The sequence below is a fragment of the Phalaenopsis equestris genome, unplaced genomic scaffold, assembly GCF_001263595.1.
Source record: "Phalaenopsis equestris unplaced genomic scaffold, ASM126359v1 Scaffold000545, whole genome shotgun sequence".
In the NCBI taxonomy this organism is placed as follows: domain Eukaryota; kingdom Viridiplantae; phylum Streptophyta; class Magnoliopsida; order Asparagales; family Orchidaceae; genus Phalaenopsis; species Phalaenopsis equestris.
This window is the reverse complement of record NW_018164985.1, coordinates 211,268-227,812: the sequence shown is the minus strand read 5'-3', so window position 1 is coordinate 227,812 and position 16,545 is coordinate 211,268. Positions and strand designations below refer to the sequence as shown.

Genomic DNA, 16,545 nt, shown 5'->3' with positions numbered 1-16,545 from the left:
TTGCCCCCACTGAAATTTTCTAATAAGAGCGAACTTGAATTTCTTCGTCAGTGATGAAATTTCTATCTCAGAGAAAAAAAATGCTGCTTTCCCACTTTTCCTAGTTGCATTTTTAATAAAGGGGCAGTCATCAGTCACATATACCATCACGATACTCTTTATAACTTGAAGGAAAGACAACTGTCGACTCCACCTGAGGATTACCCACCACGTGGGCAAATGAGGCTTTGTCAGGTTCAACCGAAGAAGGGAACTTCATCACAATAACGAAAAGCCTACCAAGTCGGGCAGAGAGCAAAAATGACGAGCCGAAGATGGTCGGGGTGAAGCCGCGAAACAGGCGCAACTAAACGAGGTGTTCGAAGACATACGAAACGCCGCGCAGAAAACACGAATCGCAGAGACGATGCCTCGACAAAGACCAACGGAGACGACGCCGAAGCCCTTTGACGTCAGGCAAGACGAAACGTTGGCGCGAAGGAGGAGACGACGTGTGAAATATATATATATATAAACACACACACACACACACACACACACACACACACACACACACACACACACATATTTATGCACTTTTTTTATGAGAAAGCCCAAAGTTAATATATTAAAAATGAAGAAGAATACAGATAGATTGTGTGAGAGAGCCCAAGCATGATACCCTACCCACACGATAACTTCTACATGCAAATGGTTCCAAAAAGAGAAAATACAGAAAAATACATGAGAGACTTAAAAAAAATCAAAAGTATCAAAATACGTAGTATCAGGTAGCTAGAGAGCGACCCAATTTTTCGTTGCCTCTGCTTCTAGTTCTAGTAAATGAGCCAGTTAATAAATTGGTAAGATGAGTGTCATTGCCAGTAGTAACCAATGTATCATCCAATAAGTTCCTAAGTTCCCGAGCTTGAGTCGGCCTCCATTCTTCTTCTTCCTCCTGGAATAGACTTGTCATTTCTCATCTGAAGATTGACTCACCTGATCAGTAGATTGGTCTAAAATGAGCCGGACATGTGAAGGTTGTTGAACATTAGAAGCAAATACTTGTTGTACCATCCGATCTTTTATTGGATCAAAGGAGCACTCTCGCGTGTCTTGGCATGTAAGTGAGTCTTCTTCAATAACAGTGAGTGGTATAAGTGTGTTTAGATCTGTACCTGTAGTATGATGTTTTTCATCAGGAACTGCGGTGTTGGATAGAGGATCGACTTGCACCTTCTCAGCAGTGATGGTAGGTGGTTGATCTTTAACGATATCTGACCTTAGATGAGGATGCAAGCGATAACAAATAGTAGAACTTTGACCAAACATACTACAATAAGAGCAATAAGGAGAATGTGGTTCTATTTCAACCTTTTATCAATGCCCGTTGTGAATGGTTCTAATCCATACCTCATCCGGAATCAGTTGAGTGATATATCTCTATTAATATATCTCTAACCTAACACACAAGCCACAGAGGGTCTGGTGATAACAAATGTATGACTATCAAACTTGAGAGGCTTACCGTAAACAGTTGCTAAGAAGTAGAGAATTTTTAAGTTGAACAGATGTAATTTTAACCTCGGGAACTTTATCCAAACATGAATAATAGGAGATTCTACTTTTGGATCAAAATCGACTGTCCACTTCAGAATTTTTATAAAACGGTTGTCGATCTTGATAACATTTCAAGAAAAAATACGAGTGTAATTGGTATCGTGAGATAACTGAATAAGTATATGTCGACCGTCAAGTAAGTCAATATTCCAATTGCCCAATAGCTTCATAGCATCAAAATCTGTTCGAATGATCTCAAGTTTTGGGTGATCATAAAAGAATTTCCCCACTATAGCAAAAAACCAAGAAGATGCGAGAGTACTAGTTTCAACCTAAGTGAGAATAAGAGCAGACTTCCCCTTTCCATTTTTTATACCAAGCTTTTTAATGAAAGTTTGATCACCGTCACCTTCAAGAGCCCGTCACCTTCAAGAGCCCTCCATCTTCAAGTGCTTCGTGGAAAGATTGTGGAATATTGCAGGACTTGCCAATACGAAAACCAGACTTTGAATCTAAAAGAGGAGCACGAGTAGGAATAGGAAAATCGCCGACAAGTGTAGTGGTATGGGAACGGATCGCTGAGGCTATCTCCAGAGCGGCTAAGCAGGAGCACCGAACTAGAGCCCACTGCCGCTGACGACGCCATAATATATATATATATATATATATGTGTGTGTGTATATATATATATATGTGTGTCTATATATATATATATGTGTGTGTATATATACACATATATGTGTGTATATATACACATATATGTGTATATATATGTGTATATATACATATATATATATATATATATATATATATATGTATCGATACATATACATGTATATGTATAATTTTTTATGAATTAATTTATTTATAAAATCATTAACCTAAGTTTTATTTAAATATTACTGTAGTTTAATTAATGTAATTTATTGTGAAAACCTGAACTTTCACTTTGCAGCACATGCAACAGTGAAGGGTTAAAAGGATGGTTGAGCTTAAATTTACTAAAAAATTATCCTCATTTCTTATTCCGAGAATTCCTGGAGATGAATCGTGATGGAGAACAGAGATGAGGGAAGCATTGAAGAAAAATAAGGAGGAGATGAAGTGAAAAAAAAAAAAAGAAAATGAGAAGAGAAGAAGAAATGGAGATGAGAACGATAAATGCAAAGAGGAAAGAGAGAGCAGGGGAAAAAAGAAAGTTGATTTTAATTTAAATTTGAATTTTTGGGTATTCGTTTAATAAATCAATTCAATTTGTGAATGTGGGTTTTTAAACTTAAAATTATAGTGATTTTATGGTTGTTTACAAAAGGAAGATGTTTCGGGGAGTCATTTTTAATGGGGTAAATCATCAAGTGGATAAAATTTAAAAATTTTAATATAGGAAAACAAATCTTTTAATTTTTTTGTATGTCTACTTTTTTATTTAGTAGATTAATGTTTGAGATGCACTATAAAGTCTTCCTATCTTACTGTTCATGAGCAAAGAATCACTTAAAATTTAGTTGATACAAGCTTGCTAGTAAGTACATTTTGATTATATAAATATTCTGTTAATTACTAATTTTGGTAAAAGAAAGAATATAAGATCCATTGGTTATTTATTTACATATGTAATTACTTAAAATATTTGATCAAAAATCATCATGCTGTCTGCATCAGTACAGCTCTGTACCTGAGAGTTTCAGCACTAACTCTGATGGTATGATAACTCTCACAATAGCATAAAATTTCTTATTGTAGGCGAGTACTTTCTCCTAGAATTATTCAGCTTTTCATTAAAGCAAACAACATTGTATCCACCCTGACTCAACGCTGCTCCAATCCTTGCATTAGATGCATTACACTCAACCTAAAACAAAGAATGGGAATCTAATTTATTGTTTCAAAGCATCAAAACTAATCTTTGTTTCATCTGAACAAATGACTCTTTCTAATATGAGAAGCTCCGCAAGAGGGCTGCTATAGAGCTAAAACTTCTTTTAAACTTCATATAAGAAGAAACAGGTCCATGGAATTGGCGTACCTGAGTGAACAATTATGGGCTGAGATAATTCACAATCTCCTATATCTTAGCAAAGTCCATCTAGATGCTGGCTGTTGAAACAAGGAATCTGCGAGATTCTATGAATTAAGATCACACTGGACGACTTAAAAGTCACAATGAGGATATAATGTAATAACAAATCTATCATCAATATTACTCACAAGTTTTTACAATATAATCGTACTAAATACGTGGAAGTTGATGGATGTTTTATAAAAGAAAAATTAGAAACTAGATTGATTTGTACTTCATGTCTTAATAAAAAGTTGATTTTTTGACATCTCCATCATATGGCCCCACATTCGAGAAATTTGTCGACAATATCGGGATGGTAGATTTCTATGATCTAGTAGAGGAGAAATATTGAAGAGCTATTGGATCAAGAAGGGCCAACAAAGAAGCTTGATAAGAATAATTAGATGTCATGAATTCATTGCTTATAAGAAAATAGCTCTCTCATTTATTCACATGCAAATAGGTAAGAAAGAGCCCACAAATTGCTACCTTCACACTACTCGATAATCCTTAAATGATCAAATGGCGGATAGCTGGAGGCATGTTTTTGTGTTTTTTTTTTTTGAATTATTTATTTCCTTTTTTCTTCCATGTAATTTTGTATATGAATATCCATTGAAAGAATGAGCAATTTAAATTTTCCTGGCTGCTACTTTTTTTACAACAGTTTACATTCAGAGGTTAGTGACATAAAACAATCAAAGCAGGAGATTGCTGATGATCCCATTCAGTAGCTTTAAATCCCCATTTGTCGAAATTTAAAGGATGCTTTTGATTTATTCTGTTTCTTTTTTTCCCTTTTTCTAGGACGACGTGAACACAGTGACCTTTGCTGATGAAACTGGTAATATCATATATTCAGGTGGTGATGACGGTATCTGTAAGGTACTTTCTGATTATTGCCATCGTTAATTTCTCCTGGTTAAAAATTTCGTTTTGAGCATGGCCGGATATTTGGATGTTTTCTCCGATCTTTTAGTTAAGCTTTACTGAAATAAGGAATGCTACTCCAAAAAGTTTTGTTTGCAACTTTTTTTTTGTTTGCATCAATGTACCGTGCAAACAGAATGGGCCGTGTAATTAATTGAATTGTATCCCTTTTATTGTCTTTTGCACCAATCATAGTTGTTAAGCTAGCAAGCCAACCGGTGCAATGCACGGAAAAACATGCCAATTCCAATAAGGAATCATGCCTTTAAAAAATAAAGATTTTTAAACCTCGTAGAACCGTTTCAATCCTCAGCAAATATCTTCTAAACTGAGCAAGTTGCTGTGCAGCCTATTTTGGAATTCAATCATTGGTAAATCTACAATGCATCCATAATTACAATGAAATATTTATAAAATAAGTTCTACACATAATAATATATTTTGTTATCTTTAATTATAAATTACACCTGCACTCTACCAATCCATAATTTGGTTAATGAGAATCTGCTTAAAGTTTTAAATGAATGTCCTTAACAGCAATATGAGGCTATCGGTGGATTTTATCCTTTAGCCAATGTAAGAGATGATGGTTGTCATCTCATCTAAATTATATTTTAAAGGGAGAAACAAATTAGGGTGTTTGCATCTTCATGTTGGGAGTGTAGTTTTTTGTCTGCTGTGTTTGTTTTGCATCATCTTCTTATTCGAATTTGTCACCTAAACCTTTAAACAAGTTACAGTGAAGTTAAAAAAAAAAAACGTTGGCAGTAAAGTTTGTATTGAGCCAAACGAAGCAAAACCTGTGCTCTCCATTAAATCGAAGCATCATGGAAAAATTGCTGGAACAATCCAACATTCTTCAGAACTGGGTTACCTTTCACCCAATTTGCCTTCCGGCATGCAAATGCTTCGTTGATAAGTTCATTTGGAAGCATTCATGCCTATCATTTTTTTTGCATGATAATAATATTGAATATTAAAATTTGTTTTACAGCATGTAACAATATCACGTTTTTGTACATCTTGCAAAGAACCCCCAACTTGAAAGTGCAAAAATCTCCTTTTGCATCATCATGTTGGGAGTATACTGTAAATCTTTGTCCTCCGGTGAAAAAAGATGGGAGTGAACTATTTGTCCGCTGTGTTTCAAAAGAAAATGATTGTTTTTGAAAAACTTACTATTTTATTCAACATGTGTATAAATAGGTTTTACAATGTTTTAAAAATGATCCCAATAAATCCCTCTAATTACACAACTCATGACACTTCTCCTCAAGATTGGCGAAAAATGTTCACTCAGTCCATTTTGTCACATAATCTAGCTAACTCCACTGAACTAAGTCCTTTAGTGAGGCTATCAGCTACCTGCTCTCCAGTTACCACATGACTTAGTTTCAACAATCCGTTGTTCAGCTTCTCCTTGATGAAGAATCTATTAATCTCCTCCACATGTTTAGTTCTATCTTGTTGCACCGGATTGTTAGCAATGCTGATTGTCGACTTGTTGTTACACCACAACTTCATTTGAGTTCACTGACCCACTTTGAGTTCAACAAACAAGGCTTGTAACCACATCATCTCAGGAACTCCTAATGCCATGACCTTGTATTTTGCCTCTGCTGTTGATCTTGCTACAAGAGACTGTTTCTTGCTCTTCCATGAGACCAAGTTGCCAAACATGCAATATCTTGATGTTGATCATATGTCATCAACACAATTTGTCCTGTCAGAATCACAAAAATCTTCATCATTTACATGCTCCTTCATGAATATCAACCCTTTCCCTGGTGCACTCAAGGAAACCGGGTTGAGTGAGTGTAGGAATGCAGGCACTCCAATGTATCCCAATTAGAAATTGGGAGATGGTAAGGAAGACGATCTAATGAATATAGTTTGACATCGAAAATTGGTGGAAAAGTTGATATATTTACCACATACATGACCATGTACTGCATTTGCTGTGAGTTTAGTAAGTCATTTTATGCATTCACCCTATGAAAAACACCTTGAAGCAGTTAACATAATTCTTAGATATCTAAAAGGTATACTAAGAAAGCCTCAGAGGACCCCACAAAAGAGCATAGATGCATACACTAATGCAGATTGGGTAGGCTCAGTTATTGACATGATCAAATTTTAGTATTGCACCTATGTGGGGAAACTTGGTTATATGGTGACGTAAGAAACATAATTTGATTGCAGTGAGTGTGCTAAGGTAGAATATAGGGTTGTGATTGATGAAGTATGTGAAATTTTTTGGTTGAAAAGAATTCTTGAAGAGTGGCTGGTCTCAATAAGCATGCCGATGAACTTATACTGTGACATTAAAGTGGCCGTAAGCATTGCAGAAAATCTAGTGCAAATATGATAGCACAAAGCATGTGGAGATGGACAGACACTTCATAAAGTGAAGATTGATTGTGGAGCTATTTGCATGTCATTTATCCTTACTGCTCAACAAATGGTATATATCTTCTCTAAATGATTGTTTAAACCTAATTTTGAGCTTCTTGTAAGTAAGTTGGGCATGATAGATATCTATGCTCAGACATAAGAGGAGTGTTCGATTTTTAGTGAAATTGTTTATTAGTATATTCAATTATTTTTTTTCTATTTAGAATTATTGGTATGTCATCATTCATGTTTCTTTTTTTTATCATGAGAAGTTATGACTGATTTTATTAGTCTAATGTGGGAGTCATTTCCTTCTATTTATGTTGCAATCATTTTCTATGAAATTGAAGAGGAATAATTATTCTCTTCCCAAAACCTACAATTTTCATCTCAATTATAGTAGTTTTCATTTACATTGTTTGAGTCATCGTATTAATTTAGTGCAGCATTTCAGTATGACGTTGAAATTTGCTTATATTTAGATATATCTTGGCTCCCTCGAGTTGCTTAATTTTATCTGAACTTAATAATCTTCAGATTTGGGACATGCGTTGCTCTACTTCGGATAGCAAAGCAGCAGGGGCCTTATCAGGTCATATAGAAGGAATTACGTATATTGACAGCCGTGGAGATGGTCGGTACTTCATTTCAAATGGCAAAGATCAGACTACGAAAATGTGGGATGTCCGCAGAATGTCCTCCAAACCTGAATAGTAGGTGTTACTGATGTCAAATTTTGTTTATTTTCATTTTTGCTAGATAAAAATCCAACTATTTTGACCGAAAACTACTTATATGGTATACTTTTTTCATTCGAAAGCATAGAAGGATATAAAGTCCAACAATTGAAAATATCAACATTTTAGGTTATTTTTGCTTGGGAACTATTTCTAGGTTATTATTTTATCATTTTATAGACTTCTACTTTGTTTTTGTGTATTTGGAGATTGTAATCTCTGACTTCTATTCTAAAAAGTGTTGTATCCTCTTCTTTTAGTAAGCCATGTCTTTGCAGCTTGTTTTGGAATAGCCAAGTGTGCCTCATAGAAGCTATCTTTCGTAGTTCTTTCGGTTGTTTTCAGCCTGGACAACCAGCAATCGTTTTTCATTCCTTTCCAAACACTGTCGACTTCTCAAATCCTCATTTTCTTTTTATTCCATAAACTTTAGGAACTCTAGAATAGTGTCACCACCCATTCCCCAAACTTCTTCTTGCTAAGAGGACTAGCAACCCTTGCTACTTCAAGGACAACAAAGACCATGAAACAGGAAAGAGGGCTTTATAGGGCAACAGACGACGAAAAGTGCAGATAGCCTTACTAGATTCCAATCGAAGGAGTTGATACATAATTATTGAAGAGAAAAAATATGCCCTACTTGTATTGGTTTTGTTTTCCATCCTATCGAAGCATGTTTTTGTGTTAGCCTTTTTCCTCTTGTGAAAAGTTTCTGAGATATAAAAACTACTTTTTTCAGTACTTGATGTTTGTAATCAAGTTGATGTGGTGCTGAATTGCTCATTGGAATTGAACAGCCGAAGCCATTTTTCCCATTTCAAACGATTTTGCTTCTTTATAATTTTTGTTTTTACTTTTTTAGCCGCTGGATCTATTACTGGCTTTCATGATTTTTACTCACAGTGTGGCTGACTTAATATTATTATTGCTGAATATGGCAGCTTCAGGAGAAGAGGTCCTCATTGGGACTATAGATATATGGCATACCCATCGAGAGCAAACAAATCGAGACATCCAAGAGATCAGTCTGTAGCCACTTATAGAGGCCATGCAGTATTATGTACTTTGATACGATGCCACTTTTCCCCTGTCCACAAGTGAGTAATAGTTTCCACCATATATACGACGCTAATCATGTTTTGGAATTGCCTTCATGAAATTATGCTGAAGCTTATTGCCATTAATTTATTGACTTTATATTCTGTTTTATCCTCTGCAATTTTTTAGAAAGTACGTGATTGTTCTTTACAGATGAAGATGAATTTTTCTGCTTTGTAATTGTAAAAAATTGATTCTTATTATTATTTCAAACCCTTGGCACATGCAGCACTGGTCAGAAGTATATTTATTCAGGATCCCATGATGGATGCGTTTACATCTATGAAGTGGTATGCTATCAGACCTTTCTTCTGTCCTTTATTTGCACGATTTTCTATATATTTGACAGTTATATGGTTCATGGAACCATATAACCGACAACCGACGTTATTACAGTAAATTCGTATGTCTCATGTTTTGTTGCTAGTAGGAATGTTTTTGAAGTAATATATTTTTTTTTAAATGACCTCAGTGTAACGTGCCTATATATGTATACACACCTTATGAATGTTTGAATGGAAGGAATGATTATTGACTTTCAGAGCCAAAAGTTGCTTGCCTTCGCACTCCTTTCCTCCAATGATTTGTGTTATCTCTCAATTAGCAATAACTTTTGTGGCTCTTACTAATTGCGAAGTTATTAAAAGATGAGGGGTTCTATTGAGTGAGAATAGAATAGATAGATCGAATTTTTGGCGTTTAAATTGTTAAATGTCAAGCAATAATGATGGACGAAGTGAATGTTTTAATCGATTAGCTATTTTGGATCTGTTACACTGAGAATTTCGGATGCCAACAAAAGCATGGCTTTTTAAGTTTGGAGGGTTAGAATTTAAAACTTTATAACGAAGGTCAAACTTTATAAACCATAATCATTGCTATTGCCAACCTCCTAATACCACTTAAATAGTTTTTTAATGTAACCATGAATGACATAAATGAGCTCATTCCAAAGTAAACCACCATTGTTAGTTGAAACCATTGCCTTGCACGTAGCTTTACCTTTCCACACAAAAGCTTTCAGCCCTTAGATAATCTTGCTATTTACTCAAAAGACAAATTATTGCCACTGAAGACAAAAACTTAATAATTATGAAGATATTCATACCTCTCAATTCCTACGTATCTACATAACATATGTAACACCCAAACTTCAATTCTTACATAACATACCACCTTTTCTATGCATGAAAAAGTGCATTTCACTTATAAAAAAAAAGAAAAAGTGATAATTTTTATGTGATAAGAAAGATTTGGGTAGTATAAATGTAAAAGTCACTCTCATTGTCTTTGCCTAAACAATTTCAGATCACTGGAGCCCAAGTTGCCAAACTTGAATTTGGCAGCTCGACCGTTAGAGACTGTAGCTGGCACGCTTCCTACCCTATTCTCGTCAGCTCCTCTTGGGACGGCATTGTCGGTAGATGGGAATTCCCGGGGACAGATTCCCAACCCATCTTACCAAAAAGGAGGCGGCGGCATCGGTAAATTAAAGGAACATGCTCAGAGCATTTCTTGTATCTGTTGTCTAATACCATTTCAGCGCAAGTGCTTCATATTCAAGCATTAATCGACAGGCATAAATACAATGATGCCTGCTGTTAAATTTTAAGCATAATGTATTTGGGGCTTTGGGATTTTTTTTTAAAGATTTATACATTGTCTATATTTGGTCAGCTGAAAGCTTTTTTTATAGTATTTAAAATAATGTCTATTTCTGTGTTTGTTTTGATGGTCAAATTTTAGGGATGTAATTGGGCCTAACTCAAGGAACTTACAAGCTATGCTAGAGTCAAACTCTACTTATTAGCTTGTAAAGTTGTTCATTTTAAAAAAATATATATTAATCTAAAATGTATTTAAAATAAAAATATTTGACAATTATATCTTCTGCCGAATAATTTTTTTATTATTTCTCCTTCAAATATTTATTCTTTTTATCATTTTATCATAAGTGTTGTTTTAACCAGAACTATTGTTTTCTTTTACAAAATTCCATATGATTTACTGACGCAATATATTGGTAGGATTAACCACTAAAATTTTGAATGTCAACTGGCCAAAATGAGTGAGAAATTGTAATCCATGTCAGGTTACGAGTATTGTAGTAAATCAAAGCATAAAATGTAGTTACCAACTGGAACAGACTCTAATTGTCTTCTATAACTAATGATTTTTGCCAATCATCAAAATAAAAGCTTATAGAACGCAACAAAACGTAGGTTTCCAAGTCACAGAATGAGGAACTTAGCGTGCCCTTGCAGCATAGGCCAAGGAGACAGCAGCAAAGATGGTAGTTGTAGCAGGAAAAAGCCACTTCCATATTCCCCATTTGCTCTTTCCACAGGTAACAGATACCTGCAGGAGCTCCAGCCCTTGGTTTAGATCCTTAATCCTTGCGTCTTTGTCCTTCATTGCTAGCTTTATAGCATCCAAATTGTCCACAAACAGCTTAATTTCCTCGTAGTTCTCGATTTCTAATCCCCTTTCTCTACTGTTGTAATTCGCTTGGGTTCTCTCAGCATCCATTACCTCAGCAGTCATCTTCTTCAACAGAGAACACACTTGGCTGGAAGCATCCTCTGAGATCTTCAGCTTCTTCTCGATATCCTGAAGTCCTTGGTTTGAAATTTCAAGTTGCTTCTCAAGAGAAGCTTTCTCAAATATCAATGAATTTATGCGTTTCTTTGTGTCCACATTCTCTGTAGTGAGATGATTTAGTTTTTTCTGTAGTAGCATTTCCTGAGCTACAGCCTGGTTCATTTTTCTCTGCATTGCAGCACGGCTGTCTTCTATAACGGCTAGTTTTTCACTGCAAGTGCTATGGGCATCTTCAAGGCTCTTTCTAGCGGATTGGAGCTTTGATATTTCTGCCTGCAAGTTACTGATCTGAATCTCATATTTAGCGCTGGCTTGATCAACAAAATCCTTCTCAGCTGCCATTTTCGTCATATTCCTCTTCAACTCATTCATTTGCAAGGCCGTTTCTTCCTCCTTCAAATCAAATTTCTTCTGTAATTCTAACTTCTCCTTCTCTAAACGGCCTAACTCAGTCATATTCCTCTTATGATCCTCCCAAGCTTCGACCTTCTCTTCCTCCAGTTTTTTAACAGAAACTTTCATGCCACACAGTTCATTTTCCAGTTCACCTCTAACTTCCTTCAGAGAACGACGCTCTTCTTCCAAAGCAGAAATCTTTGAGCAATTTTCTTCATTCTCAGTTTTCAAAACATCAAAATCAACACCTTCTTCAATTTTCATCAGCACCATCTCTCTTACTAATTTCTCTACCAATTGTTTATTATCTTCAAGGATTCTCTCCAAAAAATCCTTTTCATGCATGGCAGATTGCAACTCTTCTTCAAGCTTTCCGCACTTGGCATCAGCAACCTGCTTCTCCTTCCGCACTTGCTCCAAGGACGGAATAAATGTTTTCAACTCCTCCACCTCCTTCCTCTTCTCATCAAGATCACTCCGACTCAAATCTCTTTCCTTCGCTGTGCGCTCCAGAAAGCTCTTAACCTCATCCTTCTCTCTTGCCATAGCAAGCAGCCGCCTTTCCGCCTCATGGAGCTCAGTAGCAGCCAACTCAGCCTTCTTCAGCATCTTCCCCGTCATCTCTGTAGTGCGTGCAGTCGCTTCAGAGAGGACTAACCTAAAGACTTCACGCTCAGTGACATCAAGGATTTCATGGTCGGCAGCCAATGAAGCTAGCTCGGAGCGGAGCTTTTCGTTCTTTTTACGGCCATCTGCCGCCACCTTTAGGAGACGGTTATTAAGTGTTTTAAGGTTCTCCATTTGGGCTTCAGTCGAGGGTATACGGTTCTTCTTCGCCATGAGAGGAGAGATTTAGGGTTTTGGATTTGCAGATAGTGACAATGGCGTTTGCTTTATAGGAGAGCGACAAAAATGAACGGCCGGATAAAAAGCTGCAGCGGGGGATACCGAAGGGGAGAGGAGCGGGCCGCTTCGGGCAGCGCCGAACTAGAATCTGATGGAGCAGGGAAAAACGGACGGCGGAGATGATTCGGATTATTCTGGGACGATTCAGTGTTGGGTGACCGTTGGGGGTGTTCATTGCATGGGTAATTTTGAATAAAAAGATATTGATACCGGCCGTGAATCTCACCTCCCAATTCTTATATATTTACATATCGAACACTAAAACCTAATTTTTTTTTTTAATATCGTTTAAGTCTTTTTTACTCATTAGAATTCAAAGTTTGAGACTTTAATCACTTGTAATAAATAGACAATGAATTACATACACACAAATACACACTCACCTATATATACATCGATACATCTACTCGATGCGGCCTTTTGAGTAAGAAATATTCAAATCATCTAGAGCTCTGATTTCAACAAACTTATCGTTAAACTGACCAGCTTGACAAGATAAACCCAATGTTACCAAAATTAGTCCAATCATAGTCAAATCAAGCTTAGATGAAGTCATTAAACCACTCTTTGAAGTTTTTCATACATATCTAGAGCGTTAAACGAATGTTGAATCTAGCAACCTATATTCGATTTGAGCGTCTCAATAAGTCGAATCCAACGAGCCCAAGATTGCTCAATTCCGACCTCATTTAGGCACTCAAATGTTCATCAAACATCGTTTGATCGAAGGAAGCCCTCCAGACCGTCTGATCACAGTATTTCATATCCGTGCATTCATTACACCCATAACACTGTGAATAGAACCCCATCCCTCTCATGAGAGGGGGCTGGAAGTTAGAAAGAGAATTTAAAGTTTTGAGAAGGAGCTGAAGTCCAGCACCACCCCTGTCACCGTCAATCACTGTCGACTGCCGCCTACCGCTGTCGACACTCGCCGACCCCCTCGACAACCACCAACTACCACCGATCGCTTTCGACTACTATCGACCACTGTCGACCACTGTTGAAAACTGCCGACAACCATCGACAACCACCAACTGTCGTCGAGCACTACTATCAACATCAACCACTACCGACCATCATCGACCTTTGACCGCCATCGATAACCACTAATCACCGTCGACCACCACTGACCAGAGGCCATCAGTCAGCATTGTAACTTGGAAAACCTAAGCTCTAAGAGAGCCACTGGGGAAAACCCTAAGACTAGATCCTAAGCTCTAGAGAGAGAAAAATGATATGATAGACCTCAAAGAAAGAACAGGTTAACATTAGCCAACTATGTAGCATCAACATCGCCTCAAATCTATAATTGGGAGGCCAAAGTTAAAATTAAAAAAAAAAACACCATATTATTATTTACTATAATTGAGGCACTACCCTAATTTTCTCCCTTGTCCACAAGCTCTAACCTTGGTGATGTGGCTTCATGAACAATTCAGATTCAATAAATTTATGATATAAATTTGAGAAGAGAAGTCAAAGAAGAGAAACTTATGGTCATCACAATGCATTTTCTATGAGCATCAAGGAAAATAAAATATAGAAGACTTCATGAGAAAGAGAATCGTCTTCCTCAAGCAAAAGGCGACCGTTATTCAAAGAAATGGCTCAGATAACTAACAATCAATCACCTTTAACTGCTCAAACAAGCCATCTAAATATTAATAGATGACTTATTTTAAAATAATAATAATTTTAGAAATGCCTAAATATAAATAGTATTGAATCTTTATATTCAAATGAGAATAGCAAAATCTTGCCCACATATCAGTTTGTTAATATTTATGTGCAGAGTCCAATGAAATCACGCCACACACGTGAAGGTAAGAAAAAAAAAATCGACCCGGTAACACAGGGAATATTCCTCCCGTGTTATTCAAGTGTTATTGTGTGTTATTCAAGTATTTTTGATGTGTTATTATTTTGCTATAACACCAGAAATATTCTTAGAATACAATAATACATGAATAACATACAATAACACCTGAATAATACGGGGGAAATATTTTCCGTGTTACCGGACCTTCACGTGTGGTGTGTTTTTATTGGACTTGACACGTAAATCCAAAAAAGTTTAGGAAAATACGAAATGTATGCCGAAAATGTTAAAAGACTTGAGAGAGATGATGGCGTTGAATATCCTTATTAATTAGATAATAAATGGATCTCATATAAACGAACAACTTAAATTCCGCTAGCCAATTTGCAAGTACCATCGGCTGACGTGTGTACTGCTCATCCTCTTGAAGTAAGGATGAGTACAAATTTTCAAAAGAGCATTTTATTAAAATTTTTTTAATAAAGAATATTTTTAAAATATAAATGGAATAGTTATTCGTGAAATTAAGAGTTTGTTTGGGGCAATTATCGTTGTTTGAAGAAGCAGAAGCTTAAAAACTAGCTATAACTTTTATAATTGTTAAATTCAAATCTGTCTGAGCGTTGGACCGAGGAGAGATCACCGAAAGAGGGAGAGAAATGTGAGAGAGAGAGAGAGAGAGAGAGAGAGAGGAGGACTTTACTCGGTCGGGGAAAAAATTGAGTATTTCTGGGCTCGTTGACTCATTTTATTCCATAAAATTAGATGTTACAAATGATAGTGCCAAAAAACTCCTTTTTTTACACCAAAAAGCCCTAGTATCTAAAAAAGATAAGAGAAATAAAATGTGCAAAAATCACATGTTTGACTATATTTTGAAAAGACAAGCAAAATGCATCTTAGTTTTTTTTTTTATTTTGATGTTGGATTGTCTCGAGATCGATGCAGACTTTCATGTCCATATTTTTTTTGCCTTGGTTCTGATGACATTCAATACATAAGAAATTAAGAGACTTATATGTGCATTTCCTGAAGATCATGGTTGCTTTAGTGTGACTATCTAGCAGACCGAAGTAGAGAGGTTATTGGCCGATTTAAATAAGGTGGTTGAGGGAGAGTAGTGCGCTTGGTCGGTCGACTAAAGTGAGGTGCCGACTACTTGAGATCTGTGCAGATTATTTTTGAGTATATGTATAAGCTTTTCTATTTTTTTTTTTTGTTTCTTGATAGTGATAACTATAATAAGTGCAAGGAAATTTATAAAGCAAATAAGTCTTGAATGCATAACTTGCTAATGACACTCCATGCTTAGCGCTTTTTGTCATTAGTTCTCGTATCTTTTTTTGTCATATGTTGAATTTGTCATTCTAGTATTTTTCCTCTCAGAAGGAAGTTGTCGAGTTCCGATGGCTGGTCCGAGGAATAATCGACTATCAGTGGAAGAGTAGGCCGTCGGATGAAAAGTTGGTTGTCAAAGGAACTGTCTAACCATTGCTCGTCCCAGTGGGGAGTCTTGTAATTGCTCGTCCCAGAGGGGAGTTTTGTATTTGCTCGCCCCGTAGGGGAGTCATAGTGATACTTGCCCTGGAGGAGATTCTTTTAGGTGCTCGCCCCAGAGGGGAGTCTTAGAGTTACGTGCCCCGAAGAGGAGTTTTGGAGATGCTCGCCCCGAAGGGGAGTCTTAGAGTTGCTTTCCTCAGAAGGGGGGTATTGGTGATGCTCGCCTCAGAGGAGAGCCTTAATGTTGCTATGTCCGGAGGGGAGTCTTAGAGTTGCTCGCCCCGGAGAGAAGTCTTGGAGATGCTTGACTCGGAGGAGAGTCTTGCAGTTTTGCACCCGATCGAATGCTCTTGTCGCCTTTGTCGGTTGTTTTGTTATCCTTTGACCGATCAGACGCTCTGGGCATCATTATTGATTTTTCCATTATGTCTTTGACTAATCGAACACTCTTGGAGTCGTTTTCAATTTTTCTACCCAAGTTCGAGTTCATCGAGTGCTGGAAACAAATTAATTGAGATGTATGCACGTAAGTATACAAGTGTGTAGAAATTAACTGATAT

At 36.6% G+C, this 16,545-nt stretch overlaps 2 protein-coding genes across 2 annotated transcripts in view; one reads left to right on the top strand and one right to left on the bottom strand.

Moving 5' to 3' along the window:
- LOC110029053 (LEC14B homolog) overlaps nucleotides 1–10,436 on the top strand; it is a 52,632-nt gene extending 42,196 nt beyond the window's left edge. Inside the window, exons 6-10 of the mRNA XM_020731165.1 lie at nucleotides 4,409–4,486; nucleotides 7,463–7,638; nucleotides 8,604–8,759; nucleotides 8,990–9,050; nucleotides 10,069–10,436. Of these exons, the coding sequence (XP_020586824.1) occupies nucleotides 4,409–4,486; nucleotides 7,463–7,638; nucleotides 8,604–8,759; nucleotides 8,990–9,050; nucleotides 10,069–10,248 (651 nt within the window). The 3' untranslated portion in view covers nucleotides 10,249–10,436. The remainder of the gene's footprint in view (nucleotides 1–4,408; nucleotides 4,487–7,462; nucleotides 7,639–8,603; nucleotides 8,760–8,989; nucleotides 9,051–10,068) is intronic.
- Nucleotides 10,437–10,849: 413 nt separating this feature from the next.
- LOC110029062 (putative leucine-rich repeat-containing protein DDB_G0290503) lies at nucleotides 10,850–12,597 on the bottom strand. The gene has a single exon (XM_020731178.1). It carries the CDS (start codon nucleotides 12,595–12,597, stop codon nucleotides 11,008–11,010), a length of 1,590 nt encoding a protein of 529 aa, XP_020586837.1. The 3' UTR covers nucleotides 10,850–11,007.
- Between the last annotated feature and the right edge of the window lie 3,948 nt (nucleotides 12,598–16,545).